The 25,879-nt window shown below is 47.4% G+C and overlaps 2 protein-coding genes across 3 annotated transcripts; one reads left to right on the top strand and one right to left on the bottom strand.

The window, feature by feature from the left end:
* The first annotated feature begins 7,642 nt into the window (after positions 1–7,642).
* si:ch211-212d10.2 (uncharacterized protein LOC557710 homolog) lies at positions 7,643–10,250 on the top strand. Of its 2 annotated transcripts, none has more exons than XM_057038486.1 (3): positions 7,643–7,850; positions 8,279–8,394; positions 8,897–10,250. In XM_057038486.1, exons 1-3 carry the CDS (start codon positions 7,721–7,723, stop codon positions 8,993–8,995), a joined length of 345 nt encoding a protein of 114 aa, XP_056894466.1. In that variant the 5' UTR covers positions 7,643–7,720; the 3' UTR covers positions 8,996–10,250. The 2 variants fall into 2 exon arrangements, with proteins under 2 accessions (XP_056894466.1, XP_056894465.1); XM_057038485.1 differs by having other exon boundaries at positions 7,709–8,080.
* A 49-nt stretch (positions 10,251–10,299) lies between these two features.
* cilp2 (cartilage intermediate layer protein 2) lies at positions 10,300–25,044 on the bottom strand. Its single transcript, XM_057038483.1, has 10 exons — positions 24,781–25,044; positions 20,465–20,542; positions 19,583–19,852; positions 19,259–19,441; positions 18,957–19,112; positions 18,564–18,881; positions 18,360–18,468; positions 17,575–17,732; positions 13,509–15,937; positions 10,300–13,429 (listed from the first exon to the last, which is right to left on the bottom strand). Exons 1-9 carry the CDS (start codon positions 24,842–24,844, stop codon positions 13,524–13,526), a joined length of 3,750 nt encoding a protein of 1,249 aa, XP_056894463.1. The 5' UTR covers positions 24,845–25,044; the 3' UTR covers positions 10,300–13,429; positions 13,509–13,523.
* Positions 25,045–25,879: the final 835 nt, after the last annotated feature.

The following is a 25,879-nucleotide window of genomic DNA, read 5'->3' as shown; positions in this document are numbered from 1 at the left end:
CCGTTGTCCCGCTCGACTGGCTTCGGAAAGCTGTCGCGATCACGCGTCTTAAACCAATCGATCACCCAGATGCTCTGGAGCTTTGCGTCCTGGCTGCGAGGGGCTCGCGAACGCCACTTTCCTGGGCCCAGAATGTCTTCAGAGATTTTCCTGTTCTGTCCAAAGCAACACACCCCTCCGCTGGTGTGAGTTACGCCTCGCTGGGAAAAAAGTGGGCAGTGGAAAAGTGTCAGACCTTCAAGGGTTCGCATCCAACATGCGGACGGCGGTCAAATTAGCATTGGACAGGCTGGATCTGAAGAATCAGGCCAAGCTCAGCTCACCTCAGCTCAGTCCCTCCGCGAGAGGCGGATGTACCTCCTGGAGATCCTGAAGGGAGAAAAGAACCCATGAAAGTCTTAAAGCCTCCAACAGCAGAGAGGGATGTGATCAAAAGCAGCACTTCAGCACACTGTGACGTCTTCAACCTCCCAAAGCTCTTTGTTTACACCGGTAGCAGCATCAGACAAGGGGGTTTGTGTCCTGTCACCATGGAGACACAAACATTACGTTTACGTATTTGTTCCATGACAAAACACTCGAGGCTCATTGATGGAGGGGATGAACTGAAGTGGCTCGATACCCTCAAACAGCCCATCAAGTGCATGCTGGGAAACAAAGGGGAGGGAAAGGATGCAGGGTTTAGGTTTTCTTGGTTTTTGAGCACATTTGCGTATTGAAACTGGAGGAAATGTCAGTGCCTTTACTGTAAAATCCATCTCACTCAGCTCGGGAAACCATCAGGATCCGCTACAGCCGAGGGTAGAGGAGACAATCTGCTACCTGAAGGTCACAGGTTTGAATCCCCTGATCGACTTCTCTGCTGCAAAAGCTGAGGACACCATTTAAAAAGGGGCCGTGATGTCACTGTTAATCCACATCGTTAACGACGATACCTTCACGATGAACCCAAACTGGCAGCACACGAAGATTCCGATGAGCTGCGTCGGCACTCTGGAAGATGGACTCTTATTTTTGGTAAGTCCTCGTGGTTACAGGAACCCCCCTCCCCCGGGCGATTACTCAGACCCAGTTTGGAAAGCGCGATGTTTCATTTGGGACATGTAAGGTTTCTCCACTAATCCTGAGATTACGATCTCCCGACTGCTGCAGCGCTTTAACGCTGGTTCGGAGCGGCGGCTCGGTCCAGCTGAGGTCCATTTCACTGGGATGCGTTCAGGCGCGCGTCTGTGACCGTTACAGTTAAACGCTGAATGTAAACGATGCAAAGGTTATAAATTCTAACATCACGTGTTTGGAGCGGGGGGATGGGGGGGGGGGGGTCCTTCACTGGTAACTGGTGGCGAATACCAGCGCCAGGTTGTCATTATGCGCCCGCCCACTAGGAGGCGCGTTTTCCTAGAAGGCTGTTGTCAGTAATAAGCAGCTTTCTCTGATTGAGGTGTGAAACAAGAGTTCAGCGTGACTCGATGTGGCGGGCTGAGCCGTCCAGTTTGAATGTTTGTGGGGTTTGGTCAGATTAGTACCCAACACAGGTTCATCTCTGACGCTCTGAGTTATTTAACGGCACCTTCTCTCCCTCAGAGTTTCTGCTGTCTGCAGGAAGATCAGCTGGAAGAGCCGCAGCTATAAGCGCCCAACAACAGGGTTACATTATAATTTCAATAAATCCTAAAGGAGGCATGCAACAGGTGCCAGATGAAGGACTCGAGGGAGCGTCCTGATGTTGGCCTCTGAAGCGCGTTAGCGACAGGCAGGCGATGGAACTAGCTCAGAAGTTTTATTAGAAGTTTCATTAGTCCCACTGTGACTGCAGAGATAAGAGCCAGCCACCACTCTCTGTCCGCACCTCCTGGTTTTCAAATCTACATCCTGCTGCTGTGTTCTGCTGCCCAACGTCTTCTCTCATGGTCTCATAAACAGAGCAGAGCACTCTTAAAACCCTTTTCTCGGTTATAACATAAAGTCCATCATCCATGTTGGTGTTATTTTAGAGTTTCCCTTCTGTTTTAATATCCCGCGCCGTCTGCTGCGACTCCGTAGGTTGGAAGTTTGAAGTCTTGTCCTCTGTAATAGTCTCTCCCTGAATGTCCTCCAGGCAGCGTGCTCAGTTCGTGCGCTTTTACACGCAGATCCGGCCAGACGAGGGATACGCAACACGTCTCCCCGAGCAACACAACAACACGCAAACACTGATTCCCTAAGTGGTGGTTTCGCCTCTTTTTTTGACCCACGTTTTCTTCCCAGACGCATTCTTCCGGTCGAAGGATCAATGATCGATGATGGAGTTCATGTCTTCTGTCTAAATTGGAGGAGAAAAACAGCGCAACAGCGCCGTCGCGGCCTAATTGTGATTGTGGTTTGTTAGCCTGGTGGAGGAGCAGGAGGAGGAGGAGGGGGGGGGGGGGGGGGGGGGTGCTGGAAGCTGCCGGTTGCAGCTGTGCGTCAGGGCGTGCGTCAGAATCTGTCAGTGAGGCGCAGATTGATGCGTTTCAGACAGCAGGAAATGCGAATGTCAAATAAAGTCTGAGCAGAGAATAAAAGTTTATGTCGGGTAATAAATGTGTACGTTATTTGGGTGAGAAAAGCTGGACGTCTGCATGACATGGCAGCTTCACGTCCACTCTGACACCAGACGTGTCCGTCAACAGCCTCTCCGCTGGGCCTGGAAACCCGTCAGCCCACTTCGACCATGACGATTTTCACACCTGGTTTTCCGTCCCGTGTGCGCCAAGAAACCTGAGAAATAGCAGAAAACTGCAGCCACTGAAGGTTTAAGCTCGCGTTCTTCAAAATATTTATCGAATGCACAATAATAAACGGCGTTCCGGTCGGGTTCCGGCTCAAGACGGCAAACAAACGCGGAAGGGGAACGAAGCAAAGATCCAGAAAGCAGACAACGACCAAGATGTGCTGGCACCAGACGCCTACGAGGGGAGAGAACAAAGAGGCTGCGGCCCGAAACGAGCTGCAACCTGACAACCTTTCTGCAGAAACGCTGCAAGAGGGGCAGGTTTTGCTTCAGAAATCGCCATCTTCAAAGCGCCCAGCGTGCTTTTATTTTGACGAACTTCGTGCGTGCGTGAACCTCCTTTTCTGACATTTACAGGCAAATGCGTTCCGCATAATAAAGGTCGCGCGGGCGAGACGTGCAGCATCGGTTTAACTCTATCCTGCCCCCCCACCACCACAACCCAGACCCTCGCTCGTTCCCCCCGACGACCCGGAGCACATGTTTCTCAGAGGCGCGTCGTGACATGTGCGCGTCTCTCAGCCTCCTCTTCCTCAGACACGACCTCTCGCGCAGGCCGTCAGCTGGGAAACGCAGAGAACAAGACGGGCCTTGTCTGGATAACATCAGGAGCTGAGGACATGGGGGAGGAATGCAGCGTGGTCTGATCTCTCCTGCAGACGTGTGTGTGTGTGGGGGGGGGGGGTGACTAAGCGGGGCTCCATGTCACGGCTACCTGATGTCGGTCCAAGAAAAATTAGTTTAGTAGAGAGAGGGGAGCTTAAGTAGCTGAGACCCTTTCAGCGCCACGGGAACATTTTCGACCGACCTCCAGGACAAAAGAAAATTATTTGACTTTTGAAAACGAAAAAGCTCATTAATGCAAAACTATAATCATTCTTTTATACCACAGCAGCAACTTTAACATGCAAAAGGCGGCTGCCTGCTGCTAGTGAGCGTGGGTGTCTGGGTGGTCTCACCCCGGGTCACAGAACACCTGAGTGGCACGGCCAAATATTGATATTTAGCCTATTTCCAGACATGCAACATTTCATCTCTCAACAAAGGGAAAGTAGTTGCAGATGCACGTCCGGAGTGTTGCAAGTGAAAATCTCGCCGGCGTCACCAGATACACAAACATTTCTGTCCCGGCCAACGCTGCTCTCGCTCAACAACACTTCTCAGCTCCAAAGGCAGATTACATCAATTTATCCTGTGTTGGCACGAGGAGGGTGACCTTTAACCTTCACACATGCGATGGAGCGAGAGAAGCCGGGTTAGCATGGCCTCAGCCGCGTCAGTGTCCAGAGTGTCCGTCCTCCCCTGCCCTGGCTGGAGGACTTCCTCAACAGAAACCACCGCTAACAGGCAACAAGGTGGCGAGATGGAGGCTCCCAACCGGAGCGGCGGCGCGACTGGGAAAGAGCAACACGCAACGCTGACTCACATCGGAGCAGGAGGCTGTGAAAAGTCTCACGTTTCTGGGTTTCATCAGGCCTCTGAGCGGAGAACCTCCCACGACGAGCAGAAATGACACCGTGAGGGTGTCCGCACAGCTCATCATCGCCGCTGCCATTCATCGTGTGACGCCTGGACGGTCCCACCAGAGCGTAATAACGGGTGGTTAGACTGGGCCGTGTCAGTGTCACGCAGGAACTTGGTTTCCAGTCAGGAGCAGCTTTTATTTCTGCTGTTTCAATGTGCTGACGGCTGCCAGACGGTTCTGTTTTAAGGTTCCAGGAGGAGATAACGCCATAATCCTGCTCAGCACGCTCCTGATGGGCCAATAAACACTTTCATTCATATCATGAACACTTTCGGGAGCGCACTCTGAAGCCTCCGCAGTGGCCAGCGGAGAATTCAAGGCCTTGAACTTTCCTCCCGCCAGCACGTTCTGCTAGGATCTCATTTGTGTTCTTCTGACGTTAACCAGCAGTGATGTCAAAAACATTTCGCTGGACGTTTGACTGTTTTTCAGACAAAAAAACGTTCAACTGTGCACATTTTTTAGCATCAACATCGAATAGCTCAGCTTGTAACTAACAACGTACAGCCGATTCATCAAGTTTCATTCAGATGAGCCAGGAAAAAAAGGTGAAAAGGCCTCAGACGGTGGAGCACCTTTATCATTTAGACGTGATGGACGACATTTAGATGATATCGTTGCTCTTTTTTCGCCCACGCAGAGCAAAATCCTGAAGGAGCGACGACGATGTTTTGCTCTGTAGGACGCCTCAGCAACCAACCTCAAACTGTCCCCTTAATCCGCTCGTGCGTTAGCCTGGGCTACAGCATAAAGAACCCTTTGGGCTGGAGGGTTCGTCATCCATCCATCCTTGGCAGATGGGCGTGTGGATTTTAAGGGTGGCTGCTGGTCTGAAGACAAAACTAAGCTGATGATGGATGAGGTTGGGCCGCGCTCGCGCTCCGATTTCTCGCCAGAGCCAAACTGCCGTCGCACCAAATTTTGCCTTGAGCAAATATCGTTAATGTTCTGCAAAGTAAAAGGAGACGTAGGAGGAATTTATGGACGAGGCGATCCTCCTGTGATCGCCCTGGCCCGTTCCTCGCACCCCTACCGTTGCTCGTTAATTCCATCTCAACCTCACATTAAAACTTTCCAGAATAAATCATCTGATTTCAGCAATCATATTAGAATGCTCAAACCATCTAGCTATTTATTTAGTCATTTAGTCATGACTTTTTTTGCACATAGTCCTCTCCAACTGTTTTTTTCTTTCTTTTAGGCCCCCAAAACATTTTCGGAACACAAGAAGAGGATCATTTAACAAGTAGAGTTTGGCCGACCCGCTGGTCCATTTTCTGGTTTCTCCTGCAAACTGAGTGAAATGTATCGACTGACAGGCTATTTCCTGCGGTTGTTTTCCAAAGGGGGGGTTGCACGTCACGCTGACTGAGCTGGGCCGCCGCTAACATGACCACATGGTAAAGTTAGCAAGTCGGGAAAACGCATCGGCGTGATGTCTCATTTCCTGTTTTGCGCCGATCGGCTTTGAGGTGGAAGACAGAAACAATGGCTGGGTTGTTACACCGGAATGTTCAGCTGGGAAGCGTTGTGTCCTGGCATCCGCGCGGAGGTTCGTTTGGCGTTCGAACCCCTCAGGTCCAACAACATTTGTGGGATGTGATGAAATGGAGGCGCTAACCCAAGAACAAATGATAGCATCTAAATAGGAAAGAAACCAGCTGTGGGTGTCACAGCAGGAGTCAGTGAGAGGTCCCTTGTCAGGATGGTGGATCTATAATATCGGCAGTATTAGCCCGATCGGAACCATCATGAGGGCTCGACATCAGCCTGTCACCCAGGACTTTCTCAGCCTTCCACCAATCAGAACTTCTCAGGCTGACCGGAGGCAGCGCTGTAGTCGCTGATGCTAATGTTGACATGAGGGGCGGCTGTTCCAGAAACAACAGTATGCACGCTAGCAGGGGAAGATGCTTTTACCATTCCTCCAAACGGACCAGGCCTGAGCCATCCTCGTCCCGCATCCCGCTGGAACAGCATTTATGCAGAGTAAAACCAGATTGGGATGAGTTTGTGTTCCGACCAGGCTGCACGCTACCCTCGTTAGGCTGCCATAGCTTTAGAAGATACAAATGTTACCCTGTGCTCTTCTTTACTCTTACTGAGATCACACAATGCATATTTGGTAATAACCAAGTGTAATAATTGTAACAACTCCTTTCTATTGTAGTTATAACAGTTAGTGATATGGTGTCTTACATGTGAAAAGTGATCTGTGATTTGATATAGTATATTACTGTTTTTGATAATGCTATTGCTAGTTTCTTTAAACCAACAAGTTTTTTGCCTGTATTTTCTCCAACCTGGATGAATCCTCTGGTATTTGGTTTAGCTCCAGCATATTTGAGACTCTGGTTACTTTCCACGGGTTTCTTTACTCTGGCTTTTGTCATTAGTCGGTGATTTCACTTAACGTTTACCATCGCTGACATCCAACCTTTTGACAAGACGCAGTGGGATCCTTTTCCTCCTGTCTGCAACACGCTTCCACATCACACGACGCTGTAGTCGGGTTCTGGCCATCGGGGTTGAGAACAAGCGGCCTCTGTGAGGCATCACATCGGTCTAGACAGATGCAAATGGTGCTACGCCGCCAGCGCCATTCGCACCGGCCCAATAAAGCCATTAAGTCAGTGGCATCTGATGAAATCCACGTGCGGGTCATCCTGCTATTTTTGCATTTTGCCATCTTGCAGATTTGGCGGTTGCATAAACTCGGGTTGGAAGGGTTGTGTTTCCACTAATGAGACAGATGGCGGATCCTTTAACCGCGCATTGCATTAAACTGTATCTGCCAGGGCTCTCCGGTAAATCTACGGACAGATCTGCATTTCAAAATAAAACACCAGCCGACTAAATCTTTGAAGAACAGCCGTTTCTGAAGCTTCACGTTTTACAGCAGATATTTAAAACCAGTGGTTGGCTGAATTTATGCCCCAAATCCAACATTTCATTTTAATTATCAGCTCTAGTATTTGAGGAATAACACGGAACAATCTCACATTTGTTCCCTCTGTAAGCCACCGTCTTAAATGTGTCATTACCGCTGACCTCAAATGTTTGCCCACCGAGTTATAGACTTTAGGGTAACTTTATTCCAATGATCTCACATGGCGGAAACACCCATTCATTCTGTTTATTCATTTTTTTTATTCATGCTTTCAGCTAAACTATTCAGGAAGTCACGCGGACTCTGTAATAATGTCTGATGTAAACTGTGTCCTAAAGTAGACCCCAACCTAGGTAAAGGTTTGACTCTTCAATGCTTTAATGCAGTAATGGTGCAGAAATGAATAACATAAAAAGACCAGAATTCTTTATTATAGCCTTGAACAAATAATAATAATAACAACAATGATAATAACAATAACAATAATAATAGTAATAATAATGTCTTTATTACTATCATTTTATGCTGAAATGCAGCGTGCTCCGTGTCCCGGATGGATGCGGCTGCTGCTGCCGCCTCAGGCCGGACGGAGACGCCGCTGATGGCGGCGCAGTTGAAACGAGCCCGCTGTGCAACATGGAACATTTTCCACGCAGCGGGAGGACAAACTCACTCTCAGCAGGGTAAAAAAAGGCTCTGAGTCGCTCCGCGTCTGCGCTCTTCATGGCTTCTGGCTGCGGGGAGGAGGATGGCCAGGCGGAGGGCGCTTCGTGGAGGCTGATCGGGCCGGTGGCGGCGCTCTCCAGCAGGCGCTGCCGGCTCCTGTTCTCCTCCCTCGGCCGCGGCTCTGACGTGTGCCTCTTCTACGTGAAGGGGGAGTTCTTCGCCATGGATGCGCGATGTGCGCATTCTGGTAAAACCTCCACATTAACCTTGATTCAACCGCGTTTCCTCTTTAGAACCAAGCCTGAGAATAACTGCGAACATGTTTATCAGATCTGCTAAAACCAGGATCCATGCAACACATTTGTTGTGATCCGACCGTGTTGTAGAGCTCCCCTCGTTCCTTTTCACAAGATCACGTGATTAATGGTTTCCTGTGTGGCCCCAGGTGGTCCGCTGTGTGAGGGGGACATCGAGGAGGTGGAGGGGGTCCTGCAGGTCTTTTGCCCCTGGCACGACTACAACTTTGATCTCAGGACGGGGAAGTCGGGGACGTCTCTGCAGGTTAGTGGCGAAACCTGGAGCCACAGGGGCACCAAAAGAGAATGTTGACAAAATATGACAGGAAGCGCGTGCGGAACACCGGCGGCAGGCGGCGCTCCGCCGGGCTGGACGCACCTGGACGTCGACATGATGTGATGTAACGTTGCATCAATATTGCCTGAGAAATCAAAGCCCGCCGCTCATTGGTTCTGCTTTTGTTTGATGGAGCACATTCTGCTCAAAAGTCGATGTTTGGATTTATGGCTCACCGAGGAGCTCAGACACAAAGTTTCCATAAACAAGGCTCGTCTCATTGATCATTTTTCATCAGCTGTTGTGCATCAAAGCGGGACACACAGTATCAATCCATCAGCCGGTTGGTCCAGTTTAACACTTAAAGGCACGTGCCAACAAAAGAAATCCAGCACATTCTTAATTGTCATATTTTTCAACATTGCTCAATCTCATGTTTCTTTGAGCTTTGTCTGTTTCCTGATTGGATTGGATTTGTTGTTTTTAACAGCAAAACGTCTACGAAGTGAAGCAGGAGGACGGTAACGTGCACGTGAAACACAGCGGCCGCCTCTCTCTGGAGCCTTTTCCCGTAGGTCGGAGGAGTTGAGCGACCTTGAGCCCGTCGGGAGGCCAGCCGAGCTCTTTCTGAAGACGCCCCCGAGAGCCAAAGCCATCCTTTTAAAATCTTAGCTGTCATTCTAGTGGAATGTTTCTGCTGTGAACTCGGTGAACTCAGGAAGTGACATCGTTTCTTTTTTGCTCGGTTTCAAACCCGAGTCGTCCGTCAGGTGTCACGGCAACGCCGCTAACATCAAAGAACATATGCAAAATGAGCTTTTTAAGCTAGACATCATGGCAAGAGTGATGGAAGTGTTTCGTCTTTACATGTTGTGAATTTCACATTCAAACTTTGTTAAATCAATTTTTGTTTGATGGCTTTTTTGCAACTCACTGCCCAAAACTGTCGTTTACTGCAGCTCTGATACAGTAAACTCGTATTTTCATGCAACCTAAGCTACAAAATAACAAGTGGTGTTTATAATCTATATGACAAATATCCAGGAACCATCGTTAAGAGACCTCTGAATGTGGTCTCGTGCTGTAGTTCCAGATGCATTTATCATGTCAGTGTTTTTAATTCTTCAAGACCAGCAGTTGCAACGTTCGTGAACTTTTCCGATTTCTTTTCCGATGATGTCGTACTGCGGAAAGTCACGTTTCTAATTTCTTTTTTTCTAAAATGAGACACAGTAATTATGACTGCATTTTCCAGAGTTTCCCTCCATGTCCATTCATTACTGACGCAATGGGCATCAAAAGGTGGCGCCGAGAGAGGGTTCAAAACCCGACGTGCGTGTTTCTAGCTCTGTGTGCGTGTGCACTGATGCGAGTGTGTCCTCTGTCCGTCAGCGGTCGAGGTCATTACGTGTCCTGTGCTTGGGTTTCTGGACGTGGCACACACATGAAGGTGGCGTCTCAGTGTGGCTCTGGGCTCTTTTATCCCCAGCTGCGCTTTCTGGTGAGCAGCTTTATTAAAGCAATATTTCCACTGGAAAGACGCGCTCATCGAGGTTTCTGATGCGGGGAGGAGGTGTGGGAGACTGGTCGACATGGTTTTTGGTGCTGGTGTTCATGTTTGCATTTTCAGCTGTGGTTCCTGACCTGTTTGTAATGGTAATTTATTATGTGAATTGGGGATTTTTTTCAAAACAAAAAAAAAAAAAGATCCATAGAGATTAATGTATATTCAGTATTTACCTGTAATTTCTTGGTTTTCTGAGCCACAGTGTGAGACTCTCCTGGGTTTGTTTCATGATTGCAGTTGTGATTTGACCTTGTGATCAAAATAAAGTTTTTAAAGACTTTATGAGGATTTTTGTAGTGCAAGATTCAAAAGAAGGAAAGTAAAACTGTTGACACAAATTCATTTATTTACAGTTTCTTGCTCAATGACAGATTTCATACACAATTTACACATCATGACTTAAGGTCAGAAGTAACAGGGGTGACATCACCATGCAGTACATGAAAAAAGAATTATGAGAGGTTGATATATTTCCTGTTTTACTGGCACTCTGGTCGGATGCCTGGAGCACAGTGTCAGACATTCTGCACATCTCTACTGTGCTCCAGGCCTCGTGGATCAATCTAATCTAGAAGGTCAAAGATCTGTGCAGAGCAGAACACAATCAGGAGGCTCCTTTATGCCTAGTTATTATCATTTTAACCCCAAAACAAACCAGTTCAGTGTAAAACTGGTTTGTTTTGGGGTTAAAATGATAGTTCCAAAATTCACTGACAAATCCAATCCAAATGTATCTTGGGGAATATCTTTTATAGCACAAGATGTCCACAATGGAAGAGTTTAGCATGGATATAAAGGCTGGGTAAGGTTGGAGTTAAGATGATTGCAATAAAATGGGACCTTCATTAAATCCTATGTTTTCTCTTTCTGCGTAAAGGGCTTTGAAATCTTACCATTCCTTTTACAACGTTTTTGGTTTTCTAGATTGAGAGGACATTACCATTTTTGGGCCCAGGACATCAAAACGCATGGCTATTTATGTTAGCTACTTGTGCTACTGCCGTTCCTGATGAGTATTAGCGAGGGTTCTATTTGCAGAGACGTTAAAGACATCCATTCCAGGGGTTTTCGTCTGCCACTGAGCCAACCATTGCAACCATTCCTCACTTTCCTTTGAAGCTTTGCAGAAAACAGAGTCGTTGTTTGAAGAGCCCCGGCTAGTACTCACTAAGTCTTGTATAAAGGTTTACTCAGCCTGTTATTGTAACCCTGTTCTTAAACCCCCCTCCTGATTATTTCTTCACATGAATAAGCCGACTCTTCTGTCAAAGCATTTTCCTCTAAAACCCTCCATTCTTCCATGTGCAACCACTTTGAGGCCTGATATTCTGCAAGTGATGGTCCGTGAGGCCCGGTACCAATAATATTTACCCCTAGCCCCCCCAACCCCCCATTTTCCAAATAGTATCTCGAGGCGTGATTGCATCCATGAAATCCCTCTTATGTTTCGGCTCTGACCGTCCTTCCAGCTGCTGGGCTGAGCTGCATTATTATCAGATTTATGTCTCTCCGCGCCTGGCTTCGATCAGCAGCTCCCCTACAGGGCGGATGCTACAGCTGCTGCGGGACGAGGTTCATTTTGATGCGGACTTTGGACCTGCTCGGTCATGGCCGTCCTCGCGGACACGCAATCAGAGAGGTCAGCCAAGAAACCCCAAGTTGTCTCCTAGAAATCAACTCACTGGGCTGTTAGTTAAAGTCAGACACATGTTGTTCCAAAGGTGCCCAGGAGAATATGTCATTAATTTTCTAATTAACACAAAGCCCGTGTTTGCTCGTCAGGCTCCCCTGGTTCTTTTTATTTAGTCCTTCCTGAGTCGAGGCTGAACTAATCTCTCCCACAGGTCTGCCGGTTTGAGATAAACAACTGCAAACTTGTTTTTGAGCGAAGCTTCTTTCTTTAATGACCTTTAATGTCGATACTACAGCAAAACTCTTCTGTCATAAGCCATACTTGAAATTTTAAATGGACGTCATCCAACATGCAGTCTGTTTTTCATTGTTAACCACCATGCTGTTTTTAGGTTGTTTTTAATAACAACAAGGGCCCACTGAGACTTGAAACTCTCAGGAAAATAGATGTTGTTTGAAGTGCAAAAGGAAATTGTGCACACAAGCCTGACCTAAGCCGAGCCATGCTGCAGAATATGAAAGGGTATGAGGTTCAAAAAGGTAAAGAGAAAGCAGGTAAATTACTAGGAATTTTAAAAAAATTGACTCCTGTCCAAGACAGTGTGACTACCTCCCTCAATAAGGGAGGCGCCGCTTCCTTCTCCAGCAGCGCATGATTGTCTGTTACACGTGGATCTTCTTAAGTTAAACTGTGTAATTATTGCACTTCAGGATACCAAGGCAACAGGATAACACCTGTCAGTTATCAAGTTAGTTTAGACCCCTGCAGATTCTCTACAGAGGGTTTCTGAGATGATTTCAGGACCTCTAGTCACCAACACATTTCAACTCAGCACCAAGAGTCAAACTTGCAGCTGTAAGCTCGTGCGGCTGCTTTGATAAGAAACAGTCGTCAATTTGTCAAAGGAAATCAGGAAGATGTGGTGAGGAGTTGATCTGTATTGATGTTCGACAGATCAGAGAATAAAGTGTGACTGGCAGTCAGCTAGCATCCCTCTGAGCCAGTGTTCTTGCACACACCCGACCAGCCTTTGGTTCCTCCTCTAAGCTAAACAGCCATTCAGGCTCATCATCCGTTGGCACTGGTTCTGCAGCCTGCCACAAGTTTGAACTGAGTGGATCGCACAGTCATGCCTGTACGGACATCGAACCATCAGCTGGGCGTTACATTATTGGAAATTATATATCGGTAAAATTAGCAATGTAGCATGCTAATGAATAACATTTAAAAAGCATGAATAAAGACATCCTCTGTAACCAGTTTGGCAGGCCCGACCACAAAGCACCTCGTGGGTTTTTTTTGAGTCCCTCTGGTGGAGATAGTTACCCAGTTTGTGGATAAAGGGTTCAGTGTCTGCTGCAGTCGTCACGGACCTCAAGTGTCTTTCTTGAAAGCAATAACCAATTATTAGGTGTTTGAGGTCTAGTTTATATACAGAAATGGAAGGTTTGGTTTCAACTGGACCACTGAGGGACGTCAGAAAAAAACCCACTCACTCACAGCCACAGAAATAGTTGGGGTACGTTACATTCTCAAATGTCAAGTTAGTGTACTCATCTATTTATAATAAAATTAAACCAAAGCCTGTTAAATAAAGGGCAGACACTGCAACAGATATAAAAATGTGCATGTCTTTTAGGAATTTAGGGGTTAAAGCAAGAAATTTACACAATAAAGGCTTCAAGTAAGTGTAAGTCCAATGAATATATTCATTCACGCTGCTGTCTGCCTCAGTTTTCGTGATATCTGTAGCCAGGAGGGAGTTTATAATCATAAACAAACATTTACTCCCTTACTTTGAAGTCAGCACATTCGACTAAGACCTGGAAATAAAACACAAAGCACATTAAAATGCTTAGAGATAACAGAAAATATGCCAGAAAATGATCCACCTCAACATACCTCTACTGTGTTCCTCTACTGGCGTTGCAGAGAACTTGTAGAGGCCCTCCTCCTGGTTGTAGACGTAACTCTGCGACTCTGGGTCCTGCCACGCTGTTCTGAATAGGCCACAATCTGTGTGGAAGATCTCTGCACCTGTAGGCCCTCAAGCTCCCTCATGTCCCTCGCCATTTGAGACAGCGTCTGGCCCGGGTTGGTCTGCAGACGCTGGAAAAGACTTTCCCGGCTAATCTTCCTCTCTGGGCAGCTGAAGGTCAGCGCCACACCAAAGTCTGACTTCATCTCCCGGGAGAAGCCATCAGAGGTGCCGTCAAAGCATCGGCCTATGGCGATCTCCTTGGCTACCCTGGGATTCTGGTCCGTAACTGTGTAGATACCATAATTGTGTCCTAAGGGATCAACAGGAGCTAGCATGGTGAATGCATGAGATTCATTGTTCTGAGCTACAGGGGGATGCTTGCTGAGATATTCTTCCAGAAGATTGTTGGTGTCAGTCTTGCGGCAATTCCCTTGTGGAAGGATTGATATGAGGGATCTGTCTACCTCCGATTGATCGAACAACATACCGCTGCATTTAAACTCAACGCACGCTGCCGAGGTGTTCGCCTCACGCATATCCCGAGTGCTACGAATGTCTCTTATACCATAAAGTTTACCTTTTGTTTCTCTGTGTGTCCCTCCCAGATTCCTAGACCTGATCATTACCTCTTTCGGTCCATGGATTTTGACCTTAATGAAACATGCTCTGAACTCCTGAGGATTGGGCCACCAGGACAGATAATCTCCCGTCCAGGTAGTCAAATCATTTTCCTCAAAGGGAACCACATTGTACTCATACTTGTCCTTTTCGACTCTGAAGAATCTGAAATGACTGGCATCCACTGGTGCATTTTCACAAGCTATTAAGTTCTGGTATGGATATATTGGCCCGTTGGTCTCATCCAGATTATTTTGGTTCGGCTTGGCCAAATTGATCCTGAAAGCAGTCTTTTTCAGAGCTGGGTCATCGTGGTCCGAGCGCTGGTAGTCTATTTTATCAAGGTATGGCTGAGACACTCCGATGATGTTTGGATTCATCTTAGGGGTGGAGGGAGCTGCTTCCAGTTCTTCTCCACCCATCATGGCTGTGACGTAGGCAGTATAAGCATCAGGTCTTTGGGCATCACAGAAAGCTGGCAAGCAAGCCCCATTGGATCCAGTTATGACACTGTCAAATCTGCCCCATGCCCTAGGGTTAGATGAATAACCAGGTGTGGGTTCCAAGTTTATTAAGCTAATCACAACACCCTCCAGCTGCTCACTTGGTAAGAACTTGTCGCTCATGTAGGCGCGTACTTTGACGTAGCACCGTCTGTTTTCAGGTACGTCTAAGTTAAAGAGCCTACGTTCCCTGATCTCTATGTTGCCTATGAGGAATGTGCGCTCCTCTCGTTTGTTCCGCCCACGGCCATCAGATGTTGATGCAGAGTAAGAGAAGTCGCTCTCCTCCTCCCAGACACCGGTGTCTGGGTTTAAAGACCACAGTTTCATTTGGGGAATGTGCTCCTGCATTTTGACATGTTGGGTGTCAAGAAGGACTTGGACGGCTCCAGCTCCCAGCATCTCCTTGTTGGTGTCGTCTCTGAAATCCACAGAGAACATTCCATAGGTCCTCAAAGGGAGCATGTCCCCTTCATTGTCCACAAAGTTGAGATCCCCCGGAGTTGCTGCTGCCGTGGTGATATTTCTTGGGTCAATGAATGTAACGCTGGCTTTCACAGTTCCCTCATATATTTCTCCATTGTCCTTATGGAAGGAGTTCGGGGGGATAATCAACTGGCCAATGGGGTCTTCCCCTTGAATTTCCCCAAGACTGATAAAGTTGGTCTCTCCTGCGTTGATATCGATCGCCGCCTGCTTTCTCATCACCTTGACATCATGATAGATGGAGCCACCTTTCTTATCAAAGATGAAAACCTTCGGAGTGTCAAGAAACTTCTGTGTGGGGTCAACGAAATTCACTACTAACCTTTGGGTATCAGGGGTAATATGCAGGGTAAAACTTCCTTGGTAGCCGGTGGTGCCAACTCTCTCTTTACCTATGTATATGTGTCCGAACCGCAGGGGCTCGTTATTGTCGGCAGTGACCACTCGACCGCGGACCAGCACAGTTGGCTGGACACACTTCTGACAGCTACACTGCGTCACAGCTCGGATGGGGAGGCTGTAGCTCCCACAGTCAATCGTTCGCGTCTCCATTTGTTGGACGCCACAGCAGAAGCCCGCTCCATCTCTGCAGCTCATGTCAAAGTCCAGGGAGCCAGCGCACTTGTTGTGGAGGCAGCGGCCGGCGTTGTAGTACTTTGAGTTGGTCCCTGGTTGAACACAGTCCATTGGCAGTCGGATGAGATGTGCCTCCGGGGTTGAATTGCATGCTGGTGTTCCTCTCGCTGTCAAATAAGCCAACAAAGTATGTTAATGATGCACATTTCGATTTTTGTTCCTAAAGGTGCAGTTTAATGTGAGTGATGAACTAGTGGAAAATAGACAGTAAGTAATCTGAAACTCTATCCACTATTACCCCCACACTGAAAGATATATTGTATTTGTTAAAACAGATTTTCTGTGTAGCCTGGAAGCACTGGACAAGTGCCAAGTTGAACTATAAAATATGAATTGGTGATTGGCTGGAAAAGAGCATTTATTTATAAATCACTCAAATGGAAGTTGGAAGAGACCGTTATTGCAACACGATGGTATTGAAATAATCACAAATGATATCATAGTTGTTCTTATAGCATCCTTATTGAGCTCCTCATCTCAGTTCCCTGGTGATTGAATACATATGCAGCAGTGTGATACATGTGAAATACTGCTAATGCCTTTACAAAGAATTAATTGAATTTATGTGCAGTATACTGGAAAATGTGAGAATAAACAGTGCTACAGTGAAGAATGGAAGCATTTATATATTTGCGCAAGTGTTTTGTCCCGTTTTTTTCCATGATTAATTATGGGAAGCAGATATCCATCTGAGCCCTGAGATGGTCTCACTGTAGCAGTCTTCCGTGAAAGCCAGTTTGGAGCTCTCTGTTGTTGCTAACAAGCTCCTGAAGGACATTAGCCATGTGGATTAGGGAACTGCACGGCTTTCTGACTTCAACAAAAGAAAACCAAACAGACTTTAATGATTCCCCTTCAATACTGGGTGTTCGGAAAGAATCGAGTTTGACTTTTTATAGTCTCCAGATTCATACCACAAAAAAAAAGGGGAAAAAAGCCAGTTTAATTTCCTAGCTTCAACCAGCGAACACTTAATAAAAACCTACTGCTCCAAGTGCGACCAGACTGAGTTTTGGTGTTTTTCTGTCATTCTTTCATGTGCTTTTAACCTGTTTTTTCTCTCACTCTTTACTTAAGCTGCAGGACTCTGTGGGTTTTGTCCGAATGCCCTAAACACGTTCATGGTTTACTGGCGACTTGATGAGCTCTCTTTAACCGCTGCGTTCGATCTCTCTAGCAGCTGCTCCTTGTATGCTTCTGTCAGTGGTTTCACTTGAATCTGTACAGCCCTTTGAGTAAATACTGCTTTGTTAAATGTGGTGGACAGCAGCCATCCTGAGCCATAAGCCTTATGTTCTGCTTCGAGCCATTATGGCAAATTATTTTATTTGCTGGCTAATGCTGGGAATTATAAAGGCCACTTCTAAAATAGAAGGTAAGTTGACTAAACGCTGTCCAAAATGTCATCATTTTAAATTCAGCTTGTGAGAGAGCTTGTACAATAACCTTTACAAGAAGAACCTGCTTGGTTTGGAATAAAACAAGGGTGTGAAAAGGCTCTAAAATCAGTTCCTTTGACTGTGTTTGCGGTCATGGCTAAATAAACATAGTTACAAATGGTCTTTATCTGAGGAATGTTGTAGCATTAGAAGGTTGTTTGCTTGGTTGTTTGGTGACAAGTCTAATTCATGAAAACACTGGGTTTTCTCTCGACTCTTTTCTGTCTGCATCATCAGATAGAAGGAAAGGAGCAGTCATCCAGGGATACCTCGTTTTTAAGATCTGATGACATCTAAAATCTTACCGATGACAGTGAGGACGGAGGGAGAAGACTTGATGGAGCCTGCCGGACTGCTGGTTTTGCAGTAGTACTGCCCTGACTGCTCTGGTTTAAGGTCTCGCAGCACGAGCTCTTCTTCATACTTGTACATTTTTTTGTCCAGTAGAGTCCCATTATGGTACCTTAAACATGATCAAATGGTTAGTAAACAGAAATTCACCCTCATAACATAGAGAACGCAATCAAATTACCCTGAGTAAAGTGAGTAGAATTGTGGTACTGGCTGTGATTTAATCTAAACATACAATAAACGTGATGGGCGCTCCACATGCTTGGACCATAGACTGTAAACAAGAACTGCAGCCAGTCTAAATGAAGCTAAACCAAGTGTTGCTTTCTTGGCTGTTGACCATCTCTCTAACTGCAGGAACTGCTTAATACAGACAATGAAGTTGTCCTCCATTATGAGCCATTATTGTTCTGTCCGTCTCCTGCATACAGTCCATGACCTCCTGAAACACTAGTTTTAACTATCCATCAATGATCAGTTATGTTTTGATCAACAAACCCCCAGAAAATAAGCCTGAATTGCTGATTTCATCCTTGAAACAAAGACAGATTATAAACTTGACAGAAACAAAGACAGAAAACACCTCAAAATCCCACATTTGGACCTTCAGTCAATATGGACTTTGTGCCCATATGTGTTTCACATATCTCCTTTCATGAACACATTTAACATGTAAAAATAGATTTATATATATATATATATTTATATACATATAATTGAGCACCGATGTGAATCTCACCAGTAGTATTTGTCAGGTGCTGGTGATCCTGTTGCCTTACAGCACAAGAGCGCACGTCCTCCCTCATATCGCACCTTGTCCTCCGGGTGTTTAATCATGTACGGCTTTTCTGTTAAAACCAGGAGGGATTGATTTTACGACCTGACGAGGTCACATGGTGCCACTTTGTTCTGAGATGTCTGATGTCTTCTTTCAAACACTTACCGGCTGATCTGAGGACAGCATGCACCCAGGATATCCCAGTGGTGTTGCTGGTGCCGGAGACCGTAACCGGAGCAAACCTGTCTTTGCTGATGGATATCAATGTTGAACTGGAGGAGCAGACACCAGTGACCCTGAACTGACCTTTGGCGTCTGTTCGAGCGAGGACCACCTTCGGCTGGTTGGCCAGCGCCACCCAGGCTCCTGCAACGGGCACGCCCGTCACACTGAGAACCTCTCCATGTAAAATGTGGCCTTCGCACACACACAGGCTGCAGTCCTCACTTGGGCGTCCCTCGGGGCACGCCAGCTGACATTTGGCTGTGGAGACGTGGATGCCAAAATGTCAAACGTCATAACTGCACGAGTACAAAGAGCAGTGTGACTTTCACATACATGGGCATGGAGCCTTGCCGCACTTCTGCACCTCCACGGGCCGTCCGGTACACTGAACCTTTGCCGACATCCTCGCACAGGTCCTCCTCCTACTTCTGCGGCCCCCACCGCATGTCACTGAGCAGGTCCCCCACCGTCCCCAGGGACGCCACTTGGCTGATCACAAAGAGAAATACAGTGGAAGAAGGCACAAGGGTGTCATCATCATCTCTTCTTTTAGCCTTTGCCTTTTAACTTTTATGTATCACCGAGATCATTTAATTATTTTTACTGATTGGAGCTGTAGATCCTCTTATTCTCACCTGTGCAGGGAGGGGTGGAACACTCTCTCCTCTCCGAATGGTGCCCCTGGCAGGCGGGTACCAGCAGCAGAGGCAGGGGCTGGGAGTTTACACATTTCCTGTGGCGAACCTTGATGCCAACGTCGTCACACACCGTGGTTGAACAGGCGCCCCAGTCGCTCCACTCTGTCCAGTAGCTCTGCGCTGAACACACAGACGTGGGTACAAAGTCATTCTACAAATAAGCAGGAAGTCTTTTAATGTGACCATCGACAAAAAGTGTTCCTTTCATTCCTCCCTGCAGCTACTGAGGGATGAATGTTCATGTTCTGGCTGGGCAGCTACCTGAGGGACACTGGAAGCGGACGTGGTAGTTGGAGCACGCGCGTCCATTGGGCTGCTCCTTGTTGATGCACCAGAAACCTTTGTCCAGGCTGGAGTGCACCACTTCCCCAGTGTCTGCAGCTGCCACCCAGTCTGTGGTCCGGGCCTCCATGGCCATGGGTCGTGGGCAGACCCTCTCCCTATAATAGAATCGGATGGCTTCCAGGCGCTCGTAGTCCCCGTTCCCTCCAGGGTGGTCGATGTTGAACCAAGAGGTCCACTCTGTCACCCCTGGAGACACATCCAGGGACAACATGAATGAGCAGGAGGTGGGGGAGAGATAGAAAACTAAACAATTCAACTCCAGAATGAGGAACAACATAGGAAGGGTGGCGGAGGCAGCAGAATGAGAATTTAAAGTGACTTCAAGCGCCAGGGAATGAAATGAATACCTCAAATCTGGAAGAATTTAGGCTTTCAAGATACAAACCAGTCAGTGTTACGTGAATTCATGGATATAGATTATATACCACACTTATAAACATCTGCTCACCCGAATTCTTGCAATTTATTCATTGAGGGAACCTTGAGAGACCATCCTCATGAATCACACAAATCTGTGAGTGATTATGGTGGGAACACGGGGACGGGCTGCCGGGGGGGCGCTCGTCAGCCCTGCAGGTTATTAAAGCCATTTGTGTCACGCCTCATGTATCAGGAACGTTTTGAAGACAAGGACAAGTAGTGCAATCGGACATAGCAAGATAAACATAGCTGCAGCTGTGGCTCCGCCCCCTGACCATATCCCACAGCCGGCCAAAACACAATAGCTGCCGACTTCCTGTCTGAGCAAGACCTCCTCGCCTCTTCAGACTCTGCCCCACTCTGCTGAAAGATTCCTACCTGCTGACTGCAGGTCAGTGAAGGTGTTGGGGGCCGCCCTCCGGCTCCTGTCCGACTGACTCCAAGGCCTCATGGATCCTGCAGACAATGGCAGAAACAAAAGGATAAAGTGGGGGGAAAGAAGGCACCACGACTGACTCATCTCCTAATCAGTGAACCATGGACGTACGGAAATACGTTTGAATTTAGTAGAAAATCTAACCGCTTATGTGTAGCTAAGGCTCTAATTCTTGGCTTTTCCTGCTTTATTTGAGTCTTTATTGAGCTAATTTGCCTCTTTATTGAGCTACTTTACATCTCTTGAGCTCATATAGATAATTGAGAGGAGCTGTTTGAATCCCATCCATCACATCATCCTTTCACCGCCCTCCTTATTGCCCCCCACACACCCCCTCCTCACCCGCGGCCTTAGTCAAACTCCACCTGCGATGGATCATTTGAGCTGGAAGTGGCCAAGCATGCACGCTGGCACCAAACGTGAGGCTGATGAAAAAGGCGATTTTGACCATTTTGCGTCCTCATTTTCTGGTTCATCTGAATGGGTCTTTTGCACATTGAAACGCATTCTTTCATATTCCTGCAAAAACCGTCCCACGTGTCAGAAACGTCACTTGTTTGCTTGACATTTCGTTTCTCACTTTCCCTCATGGAAAAAAAAAAAAATCAACATCTCAGCCCGTGACTGTGGCAGTAAATAGCTCCCTGGCTGTGTAATGTGTGCAGTAACTTAGCACTTTTGTGGAGACGCTGCTGGGTTTATGAGCGCCGAGCACAAAGGCCTGTATTGATCCCAGCCTCCGTCCGTTTTTACGGCTTAATTCGAGCCTTCGAGCCTCAGCTGGCTGTTTCTCTTCAATCCTTGATGCTTTTCATAGGTTTAGAAGAGAAGAAGTAGAAGTGTCCAAAAATGCGTTACATAAGCGTGAGGGTAATTTAGAAAGCTCCAGGATTTGTGATGCTGGATTTGCTGGATACACAGAAGCAAATGCTTTCTTAGTGATCTGCTGCAGATGTGGCTTTGTTTGCGCCCTTCGTTTCACACACGTTAACCTCCTTTCGCCTGTGGCCTCCTGATTCCCGCATCTGCGTTTGTTATGAACTTCGAGCGAGAGCGTTCCTGCCTCCCTCTTCGCTGTCACCGGCGTTTAAAACGTCTTCTTTGGCGGAGCCCGCGGCGAGGACACGCACACAACCTCTGGGTTTCACGTAATCAACAGCGACTTCAGAATGTTGGGCTAATTATTTACCTTCCTCACTCTGAGGTGCATCCATAAAACTGTCTGCTGGTTACGTAACTTTTCTTTCATGCTCACACCAAAAACCAGGAGAACGCACAGCAGAACCTTTCAGCTGCCCGTGATGGCTTCAAGATGTCTCCAAATGGGAGCAACACAGCAAACAATTGTTAGCGTTTTATGAAGTGACTAATGGCTTTAGAAAGTCAAAAGAGGAAGCCGATGAGCTCCCTCAGAAGGCCGCTGGTTTGCGTGGTGACCTTTACTACTGGCGGTGTTCCAGCGGCAGGCTGACAGAGCTTATTGTGCTTTTGAGGGACATGTTAACGCTTTACAAAGTAGAAAAGCCAGGAGGGTTTTATAAGGTACTGCTTCACATGGATGGTATGTGAGGGAGTTTGAGGCAACAGAACTTTGCTTGGGGGTGATGTAATGAGGCAATAATTAATGATTTCCTCTTACGTGTTAGAAAATGAATCATTAGTTGCACCCGCTGGTCCCGTCTTTCGGTTCTGTTGTTGCATGTTTCTATAAAAGCTTTTCATTAAAAGTTTTACGGTGTGAATTTCGGGGACTGAAGGCTCAAAAGCAGAAACCCTGACCTCATGCTTGTGACGTCACATGACTTCCATTTTCTTGTGGCCATAATCCCCAGTAGAACGACTGGTTACTTTGTTGTGGGTGGGTGTTATAAAAGTTCAGTAACCCTTTTGATGAGTTGTGTGTGGCAGCCATCTCAGCCACCGCAAATGTTGTTATGGTTCTGACTTTCTTCCCCGCTGTTTGACCTTTGACCCAAGCCCCGCCATGTGATGTTTATTATAAACCTCAGCCGGTGACCCTCGTAAACTCCTGACAGGTAACAAGATACATTTAACCAGCTCGTGTATGTTCCGCTCAAGCTGCAGCGCTTCACTGCTCCACCTTTTTCTTGCACCTGAATGTCACACCACGTGTGTAAAGTGCCCAAAATACCACATATTTACCGTCTCTCAGGGATAATTTTGGAAGTAATGATTTGGTTCGGTCTTAAAATCAGCCCGGTTTCTCAAAGCCAGGCTACAGGATTGTAAATCCTGTGCTGTTAGATGTTAAACTGTTTTTTTAATGGTGCCATGCACGTAATAAGCGGCAGAGGGGATGAGGTAGACGAGAGGTGGCCTCTGTCGGATTACAGCTGCTGATGTTCGCTGAGAGACAAAACGCTTCACAGACGATGTTGTTTACTTTCAAAAATCCTCAGCGCAGTTGAAAGAGCGCGGTTGTGCTGCCGGGGTGACTGGTCTGTATTTCATGGTTTAAAGAAGCCTTTACTGTATTTGGCTGGCGGAGGGCTTAGCCGAGGCGTGTGTGGTTGCTGAGGAATCTGCTTTTTCTCTTTACATCATTCGCTCATCTTCCTCGTTTCCCCGATGTTCCCTCCGCCCTCGGATCCGAGTCTGATTCATCTGACATCTGCGGCTCGTTAAGAGCATCGATTTTTCCCGACAATAACTAATGAAGCAAGTCGACCACAGAATTTGAGGGTTTACAAGTGCATAAGGAAGATATTGTGTCCTGTTTTGCTGTTTTGAAATCGCCGAAGGCCCTCGCATGAACCTCTCCTGGACGTGCACGAGCGCAGAGCCAGCAGTGAAGCATGCGATTAGCCCTGCGCTAAAGAATCGATTGGCACACGTGCGTGCGCACATACCTCGCAATAGGAAGATGCAACCCCGCCTCTGAGGTTGCCATTATTGTTGATTTTAATTAGTTCCATCTTTTTGATCCGCCGGAGTCCCTCTGCGCTCATTAAAGTCCGCTGGCCAGACTAATGTGTCTGGATCAGACAGTGGTCAACATCTGGAGAAGTAGCCTCCGTCTGCGCGCTCAGATGCAAACACACACGGTTGGAGATGGATGGAGATGGATGGTTACAGGTCAGACAGGGTTAAAAAAAACCAGCGGGGGACGCTTGCTAAGCCTATAGCAGGCGGTATGGTTAGCGTACCACGAGGAGGTGCCAGGCTGCTCTGTTCTCTCAGAGAGGATGAAGACATCCTGAAACAGCTGCTACCCTTAAATAGGAAAATGCCTCATAAATCTGAGTGGAGAGAGACAGAAAACAAAAGCAGGGACAGAGAGCGTCCGATAGAGAAGGACGACAGGTTCGGAGGTGATGGATGAAGAGAGGGAGACATATGAGAGAGGTGGGGGGGGGGGGCACCTGGTGTATCGCGCAACGATCAACTGAAATTTGTTCCTCGGGGTAAATTTAATGAGTAATGATCAGATTGTAAATGTAGTCCAGATCCCAATAACGAGCAAAAAACACAAAATTGGGTCCCATCCAGCACACATGCTGAATTTCAGGCCAGATCGTGCAAAAGTTTTGAGTTATGCTGGTAACAAACGCATTTACAGACCAAAACGTAATCTGCGTTGGCAGAGGAAACCGAACAGCCAGATGGAGACAGTAATTAAAGTAGCGAGGGAGGCATCAGAAAGAGTGATAGGAAAGAGTGACATGTCGGCCAACTCCAGCAGGAATAGAAGTCGTTTCACCTGCGCTCTTCGCCCCCCCCTCCCCCCAGTTTCTTCCATTCTCTCATTGAAGCCCAGCACAGTCCCAGCAGGTGGTTGCTGGACAACCCGATCCCTCTGTTTATGATTATTGCCTCCGGTTTCCAGGGTGATCGCATGGGATCACGCCTTCAGGGCCCGCTGGCACCGGGATCGGAGGTGAAACCAGGACATTTAAAAAGAACCGGCCATTTTAGGGACGCGCTGTTCTGACCCCTGACTGCCGCACTCAGTCGCCATTTTAGCCAGTCGGTGGTGACGTCTCTGCTGCCGCCTGAGAAAACTTCGCCATCTGCACGACGGAATTGTGGAATAGAACTGAGAAAATATTGGTTGAAAATGTAGAACTGAGACTTGGCACGTTTCTCTTTTACCGCCGCCACGAGCCAGGTGGCCCTCGGGGGCGCAGGATTGATCCAAGGCGTTCAGACATCGAACATCTCCTCCCTGCATCCTCACACTCCTGCCGGTAATCACGGGGTCACGGCATCGGGTTAAATAAAATTAAATATTACTTACTTTGACCCAGAGCCAGAGAAGCCAGGAAAGCCAGCAGGAGGGCCACCTTTGTTAATCCCAACATGACCCCCTTAGTGTCTGATCGCCGTGGAAATGAAGTGACTGACAGTTCTGGTCAGGTGTGAGTGATGCTGCCGGTCGAGCTGAGCCTCCCCCGCTGCTCGCTGCTCTCTCTCTCTCATCTGAGTCGAGTCGCTGAGACAGAAGCTCAGGCATTTTTAAAAGAAGGGGGCATCGGAGAGAGGACGCCAATCCAGCCCCTCTCTGCTCACCATTGGCCAGTGAGACGTAACATCTGGATCCCCCATATGCTCTCCAAAAAGAGGTGAGGACAGTGTGTGTGTGTGTGTGTGTGTGTGTGTGTGTGTGTGTGTGTCCTTGTATTTGTTCCATGTTGAGTACCATCATACTTATTCTACTAGCTAAGTGAGGACATTTTGGCAAGTCCACACAACTTTGAAGGACTTTTTGAGGATTAAGACGTGTTTTCGAGGGTTAGGGGTTGGGGGGTTGGGGGGGGGGGGGGTTGTGTTTTCACCTGTCTTTGTTTTGAATTAAATGTAATATCTTTATCCAGAGTTTCCCCAAACATTGAGATTTTTATATTCCAGTTATTATTTGGTCTGTTTGTTAATTTTCTTTTATACAAACTCAGGAAACAGATTTAATTCACCATTAAACTGGCTTCAGTCACCCTCTGCGCAGCGTCAGCCCCCCCCCCCCCCCATCTTAACTTAAGCCCATCTGACACTGCCAGATTATCCTGCCTCTGCTCCGCTCCTGCTTTGGTTCTGTAACATTTTAACAGTCGCTGATTGCGAAGCGTCACGCTGCCAAAGAGGGGAAGTGTCGTCATGCCGCTCGCCATTCAGGAAACAGTCCTCGCAGCACCCAAGCGAGGCGTCCCGGTGAGGTGTAATGTACCTTGGCCGCTTCGCAGGATGTGATTTGTTGCAATTTAGGGACAACGGTTGTAAAAACACAAATGATCTAAAGTGAAAGAAATGTGGTGTACATTCATGTCTTTTACAAATGTCCCTGGCAGAGGCGTCAGAGCACTTTTCTAAATGAATGCACCTCCTGGAAACACACTCCAGTC

This window comes from Takifugu flavidus, chromosome 7 (genome assembly GCF_003711565.1).
Source record: "Takifugu flavidus isolate HTHZ2018 chromosome 7, ASM371156v2, whole genome shotgun sequence".
NCBI classification, from domain to species: domain Eukaryota; kingdom Metazoa; phylum Chordata; class Actinopteri; order Tetraodontiformes; family Tetraodontidae; genus Takifugu; species Takifugu flavidus.
Note: the sequence above shows the minus strand (reverse complement) of the source record. Positions and strands in the feature narration are given on the sequence as shown.

Coding starts and splice junctions, on each gene's coding strand:
- si:ch211-212d10.2 (XM_057038485.1), top strand. CDS start 7,891: ATGGCTTCTGGCTGCGGGGAGGAGGATGGCCAGGCGGAGGGCGCTTCG. Junction 8,081..8,278: donor TGCGCGATGTGCGCATTCTG/GTAAAACCTCCA, acceptor GTGTGGCCCCAG/GTGGTCCGCTGTGTGAGGGG. Junction 8,395..8,896: donor AGTCGGGGACGTCTCTGCAG/GTTAGTGGCGAA, acceptor TGTTTTTAACAG/CAAAACGTCTACGAAGTGAA.
- cilp2 (XM_057038483.1), bottom strand. CDS start 24,844: ATGTTGGGATTAACAAAGGTGGCCCTCCTGCTGGCTTTCCTGGCTTCT. Junction 18,882..18,956: donor CGGCAAGGCTCCATGCCCAT/GTATGTGAAAGT, acceptor ACGTCTCCACAG/CCAAATGTCAGCTGGCGTGC. Junction 18,469..18,563: donor TGCTGTCCTCAGATCAGCCG/GTAAGTGTTTGA, acceptor TGGTTTTAACAG/AAAAGCCGTACATGATTAAA.